The 12,663-nt window shown below is 40.4% G+C and overlaps 1 protein-coding gene across 1 annotated transcript; it reads right to left on the bottom strand.

The window, feature by feature from the left end:
• Positions 1 to 217: 217 nt before the first annotated feature.
• LOC306640380 (actin-like protein 6A) lies at positions 218 to 7,789 on the bottom strand. Its single transcript, XM_079104593.1, is given in 3 exon segments — positions 218 to 1,383; positions 1,386 to 1,583; positions 7,354 to 7,789. Coding segments are annotated over 3 exon segments (1,305 nt in total). The 5' UTR covers positions 7,676 to 7,789; the 3' UTR covers positions 218 to 598.
• Positions 7,790 to 12,663: the final 4,874 nt, after the last annotated feature.

Genomic DNA, 12,663 nt, shown 5'->3' with positions numbered 1-12,663 from the left:
TTTACCCAGGATCAAAAACATCTATAACCCACGGGCACACTGAAGCTCAAATTTCCCCAGAGATTAATTTTGGGGTTATGAAATCAATCATCCTTAAATATACAAACACACCTGGCTAGGAATGAAGAAGGCAAGTTGCTACACAAAACTTATTTATTAGTCTCTGTCTTAATGAAATCCCTTCCTGGAATTTTTTTAAATTTCTGAAATGGCTAGTAATTTTTATTTAAATTTGCAAGCCTGAGGTAAAAAGCATAGGCAGTAACTTTTATTAGTCAATAAAAAGCAATTCCACCATCCACTGGTAATTAATATACTAAACAGAGTTGGAAAGCATTTTACTGAAAGCAAAATATTTAAAGAAAATAGACATTTATACAAAATTATAAAATGCTTGTAATAAGAATAAGTGCATTTCAAGGAAAGCACAAACTCATTTTAATTTATAGAGCTAGTTAAAGCCTTAAAAAATTTAAGTGGAAATTGAAATATGCAAAAATGTATAAACATTCTACAAAAGATGGTCATTTTTTCCTGAGTATACTAAAGCTATGAAACGTAAGGTGACACAGGAAGGTGAGAGGTTGGGAACTCTCTTTCAAGGACATTTCCTTTCTACACATTGCTTCCCTCCTTCTTCATATTCTTGTTTGGAAATCCACATCTGCTGAAAGTTACCCAAAGAAGCTAAAATGGACCCACCAATCCATGAACTAAACCTCCGTTCGACCGTTGTGTTATTTGCAATCAATTTCAACTGCACACTTGGGGGAGTTTTCTGAGAAAGTTCTCTATTCAACCTATCAGTAAAACTCTGTATTAATGTGTTTCCTCCTGCCACTATCACACTGCCATAGAGACCTGGTCTGATATCAATATCACTCATTCTAACACTCGTAGTGACAACATGACTGACTCCTAACATTGTATTTCCTGAGAGCCCCTTTACATTGGAAGGGTCAAATAAACCTTCAGGAATTTTTAGCCTTTCTGCACCAAAATCACAGTTGTAGCCATTGGGGAATTCATAATGAACAGAAAGCATCTGGGCAGTTACTTGTTCATCATAAGTTGAGTCTGACACTTGAAGTACTGACGCTTGCAAAACCTGGATAACACAGTTACACATGTAATTATGCCAAGACCGTGTAACCTGTGGCAACTTCTCTTTTCTTTTCCAGTTTGCTGGAGATCCTTCACGAACTGCTTCTTTTGATGCAATCATGTATGGAGGAATCAATTCTATGTTCATTTCTTGGAAGAGTTCTCTGCACTGCATAGTAATAAAATCTCCAGCAAGAGGGAATTTCACAATGCCTTGCTGAAGAACATAGCCATCATGGAATGGAATTGCAGTGGTATGAGTGGCTCCACTGTCTAAATCAGACCAGTAGAACAACCATTAGCAAATGCTGTCAAAATTGCAGTTTCACAAAGAAAGAATGCAGGAATGTTGTAGTGTTCAAACATTAGCTCTGTCAGTTTCTCTCTCTTTGCTCTAGTATTCCACGGTGCTTCTGACATAAGAACAGGATGCAGGTTGGCTTCTGATTTGACATGCATTTTATAGGTGTTGGGGGCCGCTGCCCAGTAGGGCCCGCAGTGGTGGCTGGCCTCGCCCTATGGCGCTGAGAAGCCCAGATGCAAGTGCTTTCTATTGGCTGACTGATCTCCTCTGCGTCCGTGCTTAGCTCGTGATCAGTACATGTCCTCATTACCCACCATTAAGTCTCCACGAACCAAACGCCTGACCCGTTAAGGTGATTGGCTGTTACATCCCATAAAGCTGCGTACTTTGCGCGGCGGCGAGAGCAAGCAAGGCAAGGAGGGCAGGCAGCAGCTGCGGGACGAAAAAAGAGGAGAGGCGGCCACGGCGTGACGAGAGAGAAAGAAGAGAGAAGTGACAGCTGCACGAGAGAAAAGAAGGAGAGAGAGAGCTGCGCGACAAGAGAAGAAAAAGAAGACGGCGGCGGTGGAGGAGGAGGAAGAACCAGGCACTTGGCTCAGAAGCTCTCCCATAAAAATAAAGACCTTAAAACTTCATTTGAGAGCCGAGTCTTCATTGTACTCGCTGGACGAGACAAATCTTCCCCTTTCTGTTTTATTAATGGCTTAGGATCAGGTCATCATGATAGCTCATGTGGCGAGCACCATCCTTACCCGTCATCGGAATTCTGACCTCCAGGCGTCAGAACCCTGTCTTAGGTTGGTATGGGCCCCCATGAGCCTATCTGTGACTCTGGATCCCCGGGATCGTACCTGTCTTAGGTTGCATAACAGCAGAACATATTCTTACCCGTTGTTGGTATCTCACCCATCTTGGGATGAGGACCTGTCTTAGGTTGATATATGTCTCTGTTTGCTTACCCGTCATTGGCTACCGACCCAGCATATTATAGCCACACCTGTGGAGATGTGCCAGTTTTAAGCGCCATAAGTGCCATTTTGATGGTCTGACGTTCTCCCTGTTGTTGGCATCTTACATGCATAAGGCATCAGATCATTAGTCCAAACCCAGTACCATAAGTATTCCAAGAGCCATGATGTCTGCCCATGTTTCAGTCTCTAATCATAATTGAGTGGTAAGGTTATCAGGAGTATAAGATCAGTTATGCCAGCTTTTAAGTGGGCATTGATAACCTTTTGTGTTTGTAAAGCTGAGGTGGCTCTTTCAGCTATATTATTGACAGCTTGGGCTATTGGTATTGTAGTAGCTAATGCTGTCGCTGCTACCGCAGCTGCAGCCGCAGACACAGCCACCACTGTAACCACTGCTGCTGTAATGCCGAAGTCTCTTTTGTTTCTAGACAAAATCATAGGCAGCTCTTCATCAGTTATGGAGACTGGTTACTGCAATGGAAAACTGGGAGGAATTCCAACATTGTGAAAGGAAACAAGTTACGTTAGCCTCAGAATAATTTAGGACGGTAGTACTATGGTTAGTTAATAGAAACATGAAAGGGGGTGACACACAAACCAGAGTGGGAGGAAAGGTTATGCTTCCATTACAGGTAAGAGACTGAGTAGCAGATAGGAAAGAAGAAGTGTCCCAAATAGAGGAGTTCCACTGGCACAATTTATGTTCCACTCCCAGAAGACTGAAAAAAGACTGTATATTAGTATATCCTTTTGTGTTAGGAAGCAGAAGCCAGTTATAAGGATTGACATGTTTCATTCCTAATTGAACATCATCCTGGTAAAGAAAAAGATGTAAAAGAACGGTCTGTGAATCAAAGAGAACTGCAGGCAATCCTGTCAAAGCATTGGTAAAAATAGAAGAGGTATTAGTTAATGGTAAGGGATGATGACGTCTTAGATGCGGGTCTTGTTAATAAATGTCCTATGTAGAATGTCTCTGTTCTACTCCAAATGAGTTTTTGTAATACTAAGAGTATGTTGGATATGGTGGAATTTTTGTTGATTAGACAGGCGTCTTCCAGTTGTTGAACTGCATTAACAGCGTAATGGCTATCCGACAGAATATTTACAGGAACTTTATGAAAATCTTTTAATGTTTGTTCTATTGTTAATAATTCTATTTGCTGTGCAGAAGCCTTTGGAAAAAGAAATGTTTGTACCTTATCTTTATGAAAATATGCTCCAGTACCATTATTGGAACCATCAGTAAACACTACCACTGCTTGTCTTATAGGTTCCCTTTTTGTAATTTTTATTTGAATCACAGGATTTCTTAGATAAAATTGTATATATGGATGTTTTGGATAATGATTGTCAAATTGGGCAGCAGTTGTGACCATAAGAATTGCCCAATCATTGTTATTATTGCTTAAGTAAGAAATTTGTTCTGAATTATATGGGGTTATTATCTTGTCTGGAGTTTTTCCAAATACTATGATGGCTGATTTTAATGCCTTGAATATTATTTGTGCCATTGCTTCAGGATAAGAAACTATTGTTTTTCCTGGAGAGTAGGGTAAATGTATCCACATTAAAGGTCCTTGTTGCCAGAGGACTCCTGTAGGGACTAAATTATTTGGAAGTACTATGAGTGATAGAGATGCTGACAGATCTATACGATCAACCTGTGCCTCGTCTAGTCTTTTTTGTACTACATCCAGGGTTTTTCTGGCTTCCTCTGTAAGTTTTCTGGGTGAAGAAGGATGAGCATCTCCCTTTAAGATATTAAATAATGGTCCTAAATCTTGAGTAGTTAATGTAAGGTAAGGCCTTATCCAATTAATATCACCTAATAACCTTTGAAAATCATTTAAGGTATTAAGATGGTCGAGTCTAAGAGAAGTTTTTAGGGGTGTAATGATTGTGCTGTTTATTTTAGCGCCCAAAAATTCTTGAACTTGTTGTCTTTGTATCTTTTCAGGTGCTAAAATAAGTCCTCTTGTCTTTAAATGACTAATTAGATCAGTAAATACCTTATCTAGTATTGTTTGTTCTGGGTGGCAAATTAATACATCATCCATATAATGGTATATAATTATATCTGGGTACTTATTTCTGATTGGTATTAAAGCACTATTTACGTATATTTGACATATGGTTGGACTATTGGCCATACCTTGGGGTAGGACTTTCCATTCATATCTGGCATCAGGCTGTCCATGATTAATGGAGGGGACCGTAAAAGCAAACTTTTCTATGTCGTCAGGGAGGAGAGGAATAGAGAAAAAACAATCCTTTATATCTAATATTATTGATTTCCAGTCCTTTGGTAATGCTGATAAGACTGGTAGGCCCAACTGAATTGGCCCCATGGATTGCATTACGGCATTGATGGCTCTTAGGTCATGTAGTAATCTCCATTTACCTGATTTCTTTTTTATAACAAATATGGGGGTATTCCAAGGTGATGTGGAGGGCCTTATATGCCCTGCCTCTAATTGTTCTTGTACTAATTCCTGGGCTGCTTTAAGTTTTTCTGTATTTAGGGGCCACTGAGGGACCCAGATAGGTTTTTCTATATTCCATTTTATTTTAATTATTTCATCAGTGGCCCCGAGGAAAAACCCAGTCCCTGTCTATCACCTGTTTGTTTAATTGATATTGGTTCCTTTATGCCTTGTTCATTGATTCCTAAGCCCTTTCCCCACTTGTGCGCTTGTTTTTTCATTGTTTTGTGCTTGTTCACTGTATATTCCTTCTGTGGTTATTTTCATCCCCATTTGATTTAAAATATCTCTACCCCATAATGTCACCGGGATTTGTTCTAAGACATATGGTTGGAAAAGTCCTTCTTGACCTTCTGGGCTTTTCCATTGTAGCCACATGGAGCTCTTTTTTGGTTCTGTGGCAATACCTAATCCTGTCAATGTTTGATTTGCCTTTTGTGTGGGCCAATCCTTTGGCCAGTCTTTTTCTGCTATGATACTTGTGTCTGCTCCCGTGTCTAACAATCCATTTATAATTTTTCCTTTTACAATTAATTCTAACATAGGTCTGTTTTTTAGTTCCATAGTAAGGCAGGCCAAAACAATACCTGTAGATCCCATACCCTTATCTCCCCTGAAACGTTGTTGTGACGGGAATGAGCCATGAAGACTAGGTAGTATACAAAGCTGAGTTATTCGGTCTCCCGGAGAAATGGAAATAATGCCCTGAGGTGATGAAGCAAGCACTTTAATTTCTCCTGTATAATCTTGATCTATGACTCCTGGAACTATCATTAATCCTTTGAGTGCACTGGAGCTTCTGCCTAATAATAGTCCCATGGCGTTCTCAGGTAGGGGACCCTTAAAGTCAACAGGTATGACTTGTACTCCCATTTCTGGCATTAGTATTGCTCTGGTGGTAGAACAGAGGTCCAGTCCTGCACTTCCTGGTGTTGCTCTCCTTGGTCTGTCACTGGATAATGTGTCCTGGCCACTTTTTGAATCACCCCATACATTTGTGCCGGACCCTGGGGTTGTGGACCCCGTCCCTCGTTTTTTGAACTTCCTCGAGGAAGGATAGGGTTACCATCTACATTTATCATAGATCTACATTCACTAGCCCAATGATATCCCTTTCTACATCTTGGGCAGACTCCAGGTTTAGGCCTTCTCTGGGGTCTGTCTTGCTGTATTACCTGGGGACATTGTTTTTTAAGGTGTCCTTGTTGTTTACAGTGGAAACATGATCCTGGGGGTCCTCCTCTCTCAAAGTTTAGCCCTTGCATTCCTTGTGTAATTTTTTCCTGTTCCTCTTTTTTCTCCTCTAAAATATCTTCTCCTTTTTCTAGTGTATCTTTAAACGTTGGCCTCAGGTTAGTTAAGCACCCGCGAATCAACTTCCAAATTGCGCTCGTGCCCACCAGTAATGGTTCTACTTTCTCCCTCTTTCTTAGATCCTCTCCTCAGTGATCCCACCGTGGTATGTTTAAGAGTCCCTCATCCAAAAACCATGGCGCAGCTTCCTCTATTGTTCTGAGGAAAAGCCTCGCAGTCTTTGTTTTCAGAGGTGTTCCATTTGCTTTTAATAAGTCTCTAAGCGGACCCTCCATTCTGATCCGTGATGTTTTGCCACCCATTTTCTAAAGCTTTAAATGCTACCCACACTACAATGCTAAGTCACACTAAAACAACTAAAAACAATAGTGCTCTGCAACAATACAATACAATCAAAGACATGAACTCTTGACAAACAACAAGCACACAAAATCTTAATACCTGGCCAGTCCACTGGGGGTTACTTCACCCAGTTCCCTGTACCTGGGCCCTCTTAGACCCAGCTTCCTGTATACTGCTTTAACCTTTCTTAACTTATTTTACTTGACTTGTTTAGTTTTAACAGCTGTTTTACCTGGATATTACTTACCTCTTTTGTGGCGGTGCGAGGGGTCCCGGGTTTTGGCACCACTTGTCTCATCCAGCGAGTACAATGAAGACTCGGCTCTCAAATGAAGTTTTAAGGTCTTTATTTTTATGGGAGAGCTTCTGAGCCGAGTGCCTGGCTCTTCCTCCTCCTCCACCGCCGCCGTCTTCTTTTTCTTCTCTTGTCGCGCAGCTCTCTCTCTCCTTCTTCTCTTGTCGTGCAGTTTTCTCTCTCCTTCTTTTCTCTCGTGCAGCTGTCACTTCTCTCTTCTTCCTCTCTCCTCGCGCCGCGGCCGCCTCTCCTCTTTTTTCGTCCCGCAGCTGCTGCCTGCCCTCCTTGCCTTGCTTGCTCTCGCCGCCGCACAAAGTACGCAGCTTTATGGGATGTAACAGCCAATCACCTTAATGGGTCAGGCGTTTGGCTCGTGGAGACTTAATGGTGGGTAATGAGGACATGTACTGATCACGAGCTAAGCATGGACGCGGAGGAGATCAGTCAGCCAATAGAAAGCACTTGCATCTGGGCTTCTCGGCGCCATAGGGCGAGGCCAGCCACCACTGCGGGCCCTACAGGGCAGCGGCCTCCAACAATAGGTATGATCCAAAATAGCCTGGAAGCTATCCCAGTCTTCAACCATCCCATTTTTTAGTGGAGAAATGGCCTCCATATTTTCTCTTGGAGCACGCAGGGCATTAGCATCTACGTAGTAGGTGGGACTGCCTAGTTTGCCTTTATCACCATCTATTTCCATCACTGTGCTTCCATCATCTCTTTCTACCGCCATACCAATAGCTGTGGGGAAATCCACCTTGGGGCAGTCTTCACCAGCATAACCAGCTCTCACAGTATAAGATCCAATGTCAAAAACAAGGGCTCCAACTTCATCTCCCCCATATACGCCTCCACTCATGGCTGCTGTCGGCGGGACTCCTAGGCTAAAGGCGACCGGACGAAGTGACTGCAGCGGCCGAAACTGTTGGTCCAGAGGAGCGCTAACCCTCGACCCCTTTAACTTCCACCGCCACCCCCCCTCAGGCAACAAACCCTTCCTGAACATTTTTGACAGTAAATATCATTCAGGGGAGCCAGGATTGCATGCACTCTGGAGACAAAAATGAGTGCTGTCGGCAACACACATTACACACCTTGAGCTTCAGAAGCTCAACAAGATCACTTGGCCTATGAGGTTTTGAGTTGGAAAGATTAGCATTTGATTTAAGATTCTGAAATTTATTAACTGTGTGCTCCTCACTTTAAAATATGATCTAATTTGTGAAGTTGCTGTGAATAATAAGTGAAGCAAAAGTGTTTGTACACTGCTGTGGAATCTTTTGTGTCCATATGAGGGTGTCGGGTCAGACACAGTGGTACATAGCAGATGCCCATAAAAAGCTAGCAAGAATCATTTTCCCCCCATAGTGCTTTTCTTAATCATACTTAAAAATATGTAACTTGAAGGAACGAACAGGTCATTGAAAGCCAGGTGAAGCATTATCAAAGATGTAAATGAACATTTCTTTCTTCCTTGATGATGATAGGTGGGCAAGGGTCTTGCAGGAGATCTGAAAGTCACTCTGTAAGTGAGCTCTCTGATGCAGAATAAAACCCATTTGTATTCTGTTACTCATTGTGGTAGATAAGGATGCTGCCCCTTCGCTGGAAGCTAGACAAGAGCCTCAGAGCAAAGGTGCAATTAGAGAACAAGTTCTTCAGTTCAACAAGACAACCAAGGAAATCTAGAGGTTTTTGTTTCTGAAAATAGAGAGGCAGAAACGGAGGCATCTGAGCTCCAAGTTGTAACCTTGTGGGCCACTTGTGTCTCCATGAAAGAGACGGATGGGAGGCAGCAGAGAGCAGCAATGTAGCTCCAAACTGAAGAGGGTGGGTGCCTGATCTACCACGTCCTGCAACAGAATGGTTAGAAACTGAAAGTACAGGAGCCAGAGAACTTGAGTGCACCCACTGCTGCATCTCAGTAGCACTGGGACTTTGTTCAAGTTGCTCAGGTGTCATTTTACATCAACTGTAAAAAGAGGACAGTTGGAATGTCACACAGCATTTAGAAGACTGCATATTTCTTAGTTAGCCCTTAGTTAATGTCTCTTTTCTTTAATTCTCCCTCCACCCCTTAAACTACCATGAACTTCCATGTTGAGTTCTCTCTCTTTCTTTCTCACAGAACATCCTAGAGGAGAATGGCTGCCCAGTACTCCTGTCTTGTGACAGATTCATCCATGCAGGCTTAAGGGACCAGCTGGGACTCCAGATCCCATTCTTCTAGGTTTATCTATGGTCGCTGTGTTGGGGAAGTTGGGCTTGAAGACCTGATAGGACTGAATTCTCAACTGCACATGCCCATGCACTTTTTCCTCTTCAACTTGTCCCTCAGAGGTTTTAGTTACTCTGCTACTCTCATCCCCCACCAAAGCTGATCAGTTTGTTTCAAAGAACATAATTTTCCTTGCAGAGTGTTTAAATAAGCTCTTTTTTCTTCTGTTTGTCTTCTCTGCATCCTTCATCCTGTCAGCAATGGTATGTGACCTCTGTGTCACTATCTGTAAACCATTGTTTTTCACAGTAACCTGTCTCTGCAGGTACCCCTTTTGTGGGGTGTCTACAGGATGAGGGTTTTGGGGCTGTGGCTAGATGAGAAATACAGTGTTTCTGGCCTTATGTACAGGTAATATCATTAGTATATGGGTAAAATCATTCTCCTCCTTGAACTGTCCTGCAATAACTCATATAAATTTGTTGATAGTCCTTATTATTGTGACAATGGGCCTTGGGGTACCAATAGTTGCCATTTTTACAGTTTCACTTTTTTCCTGCATTCTTCACATGAGCTCCACTGAGGGTAAACCCAAAGCCTTTATTACTTGGAATTCCCACATAATTAGTTTTTTCTTTACTTTGGGTCATGTTATGGCTTTGGAGGGGTCATAAGTCCCCTTCAAAACTTATGTGTTGAAGTTTTGTTCTCCAATGCAGCAGTGTTCAGTGGGACCTTTGGGATTTGATTGTATCATGAGGATTCTGACCTCATGAATGGATTGATTCACTTATGTATTCATAGCTTAATGGTTTTTTTTCCCAGCCAATCATGAACTGACAATTTTGAAATTGTAAGTTAAAATAAACCTTTCCTCCTTTAAATTGATTTTATCAGGTATTTTGTCAAAATGATGTAAAGTCAATCAACAAAAGTCAGGAGCTTTTATGTACTTCAAATCACCGTTTTATACCTGGACCAGGGAAGAGTATCTTCCCGATTCTCTCGGCTGTGCCCATGTTTAACCAATTAATTTGTAACCTGAGGTTGTCAAATGAAGAAAAACTTAAGCAGAACAACTTCTTTGTGAAATATTTTTAAAGAAATCCTGAAAAAGGATGTAGGAATTTTTAAATTAGTGTGTATTAATTATGATCATTAATTTTTCAGTGGCGAATCCAAGTTCTAGTGCTTTCTATTCTATATTCAGAGGGGATTTTAACTCTTTCTCTGAGTGGATATATTTTCCTCTATCCTCCCCCTAACTCTTTGTCTTTCATTTTACAAAAATAGTTTCTGTAATTATAGAATATTCAGTGTTAAGTGGAAGCTTAGGAGTCATTTCATTCAGCCCCTTTATATGCTAGATCACACCATGGACACAAAGAAATATTTGTGTTGCCCAAGCATATGTAACTACCTGGTGTCAGTGCTGGCTCTGGAATCCCAGCTTGAATCGCTGTCGACTCTGTTTTCTTGCCTTGTTTTCTTGCCTCCTCTCTTTCTTGGAAGACTTCATTTCACATGCTAGTTGACCTAACATATTTAAATTATAAATATATTCACAATAATTTCATGCTATTTTTCACTGGATAATTTTAATATATAACACTTTTCAAGAGTGTAGGAGGTGAAATATTTTGTTGAGTTAGGCTTGGCATAATGACAAGATCAGTGTTTGACGATTTTATATTGTATACATGGGAAGTATGTTAGGTTCCATATAGAAACAAGCATGGCTCCCACTGACTTGGTGGGTGGAGCTCCATGAACAGAGCCTAGTGGATCAGAACTTCTGGAGAGACCTAAAGTTTAAAGAAATGTAAAGATGCCAAGTGAAGGTGTCATATATTATTTTAAGTTTAATAGAGACTGCATTTGGAGTTTCATTTCAAAGGTGTTAGAGGTCTGATGGGGGAAGTGTGTGGTTCAAGGTGATTGGGGACTGCACTATCTAATATAGTAATCACTAGTTGTGTATGACTACTGAGTGCTTGAAATGTGTTCATCAATATTAAGATATACTGTAAGTGTGCAATATAAGGGCAAACTACACACTAGGTCTTTGAAGAATCAATATGAAAAAGCAATGTAAAATATCTAATTAATAATACATTCAATAAAATATATTATTGAAATTAATTTCCCTGTGTAGTATTTTAATGTATCTACTAGGACATTTAGAATGACATTTGTGGCTTCAGTTATATTTCTATTGAATGTTCTAGAGGAAGTAATAGAGCAGTAGATAGTTTTGGGCACAAATCCCAGAAACACCAAGCAGTTGTTTATTAGGAGAAGCAAATGCTATAGAATTTTCAAGCATTGCAAATAACCATGATATGTTAATATGGGAAATTGGGGGAAGCATTGGTGATCTCTGGATGGGTTAGTAAGTCCACAGTACTATGTAAAGGGAACTATAGCTTCATATAAAGAATTAGAATAGCTTTTTGATCTAAAACCACTATTAGTGGTAAAATTTCTTCAAGAAACAATAAGTGATATGCTACAGAAATATTTTGAAAGTTCTTTTCTATTGAGTAATTAAGGAAAGTTTGGATAGATGTTTAGTTTTACCTTCTGAATGATTTTGTTCAATGTTGGTGGAAAGAATAAGCATAGATCACTGTATTCTGAGGATCTAGAATTTTGGAGTGGGGTAGATGTACTGGGTATTCAGTACAAGGTAGATAATGAAGTAAAACAGAAACTTTCTTCAAAAGATTTCATGGTATAACTTACAAGAAAGTACACAAATCTTAAAAGTATAGGTCATTGAACTTTTTCATATGAACATGCCTGTGTATTCATGTAAATATGAAAGAATATATATGTATACATGTGTATGTATATAATTTATGTAACCATATAGAGAATCATTTATGGTATAATTTAGAAATTAATAAATTTATAATTATAATATATATAATTTATCTTTTTTTCATATGTGACTGGCTTATTCTTGGAGGTATCTTAGATAGTAGATGTTCTTAATTTTAATGAAGTTTGATTTATTAAGTTCACCTTGTATGGTTAGTGCTGTGTCTTATATAAGAGATATTTCACCTTCCATCCCAAAGTCAGAAGAAAAGCAGCATGAAGGGGTATGAATGTGTTATGGTTTGGATGTGAGGTGTCCCCCCAAATCTCACGTGAGACAGTGCAAGAAGGTTCAGAGGAGAAATGATCGGGTTGTAAGAGTCTTAACCCAATCAGTGATTTAACCCCTTGATAGGGATTAATTGAGTGGTAACTGAAATGGTAGGGTGTGGCTGTAGGAGGTGGGAATTGGGGCATGGCTATGGGGCATAAATTTTGTATTTCTAGAGTGCTTCTCTCTGTCGCAACTCTCCTGCCATGATGTTCAGCCTCACTGTGAGCCCCAAGGAATGGAGCTGGCTTTCTATGGACTAAGACCTCTGAAACCTCAAGCCTGCATATAAACTTTTCCTCCTCTACAGTTGTTCTGTCCAGATCTTCTAGTCACAGTAGCATAGAAAGCTGACTAAAACAGAAATTGGTACCGAGAAGTGGTGTTGTCGCTGTGACTAACTTTACCATGTGGATCAGAAGCTTTTGAGCTTTATGGAATTGCTGGGAGGAATTTTAAGATGCTTAGCAATGCA

The sequence above is a fragment of the Sciurus vulgaris genome, assembly GCF_902686455.1.
Source record: "Sciurus vulgaris genome assembly, chromosome: 11".
NCBI classification, from domain to species: domain Eukaryota; kingdom Metazoa; phylum Chordata; class Mammalia; order Rodentia; family Sciuridae; genus Sciurus; species Sciurus vulgaris.
Note: the sequence above shows the minus strand (reverse complement) of the source record. Positions and strands in the feature narration are given on the sequence as shown.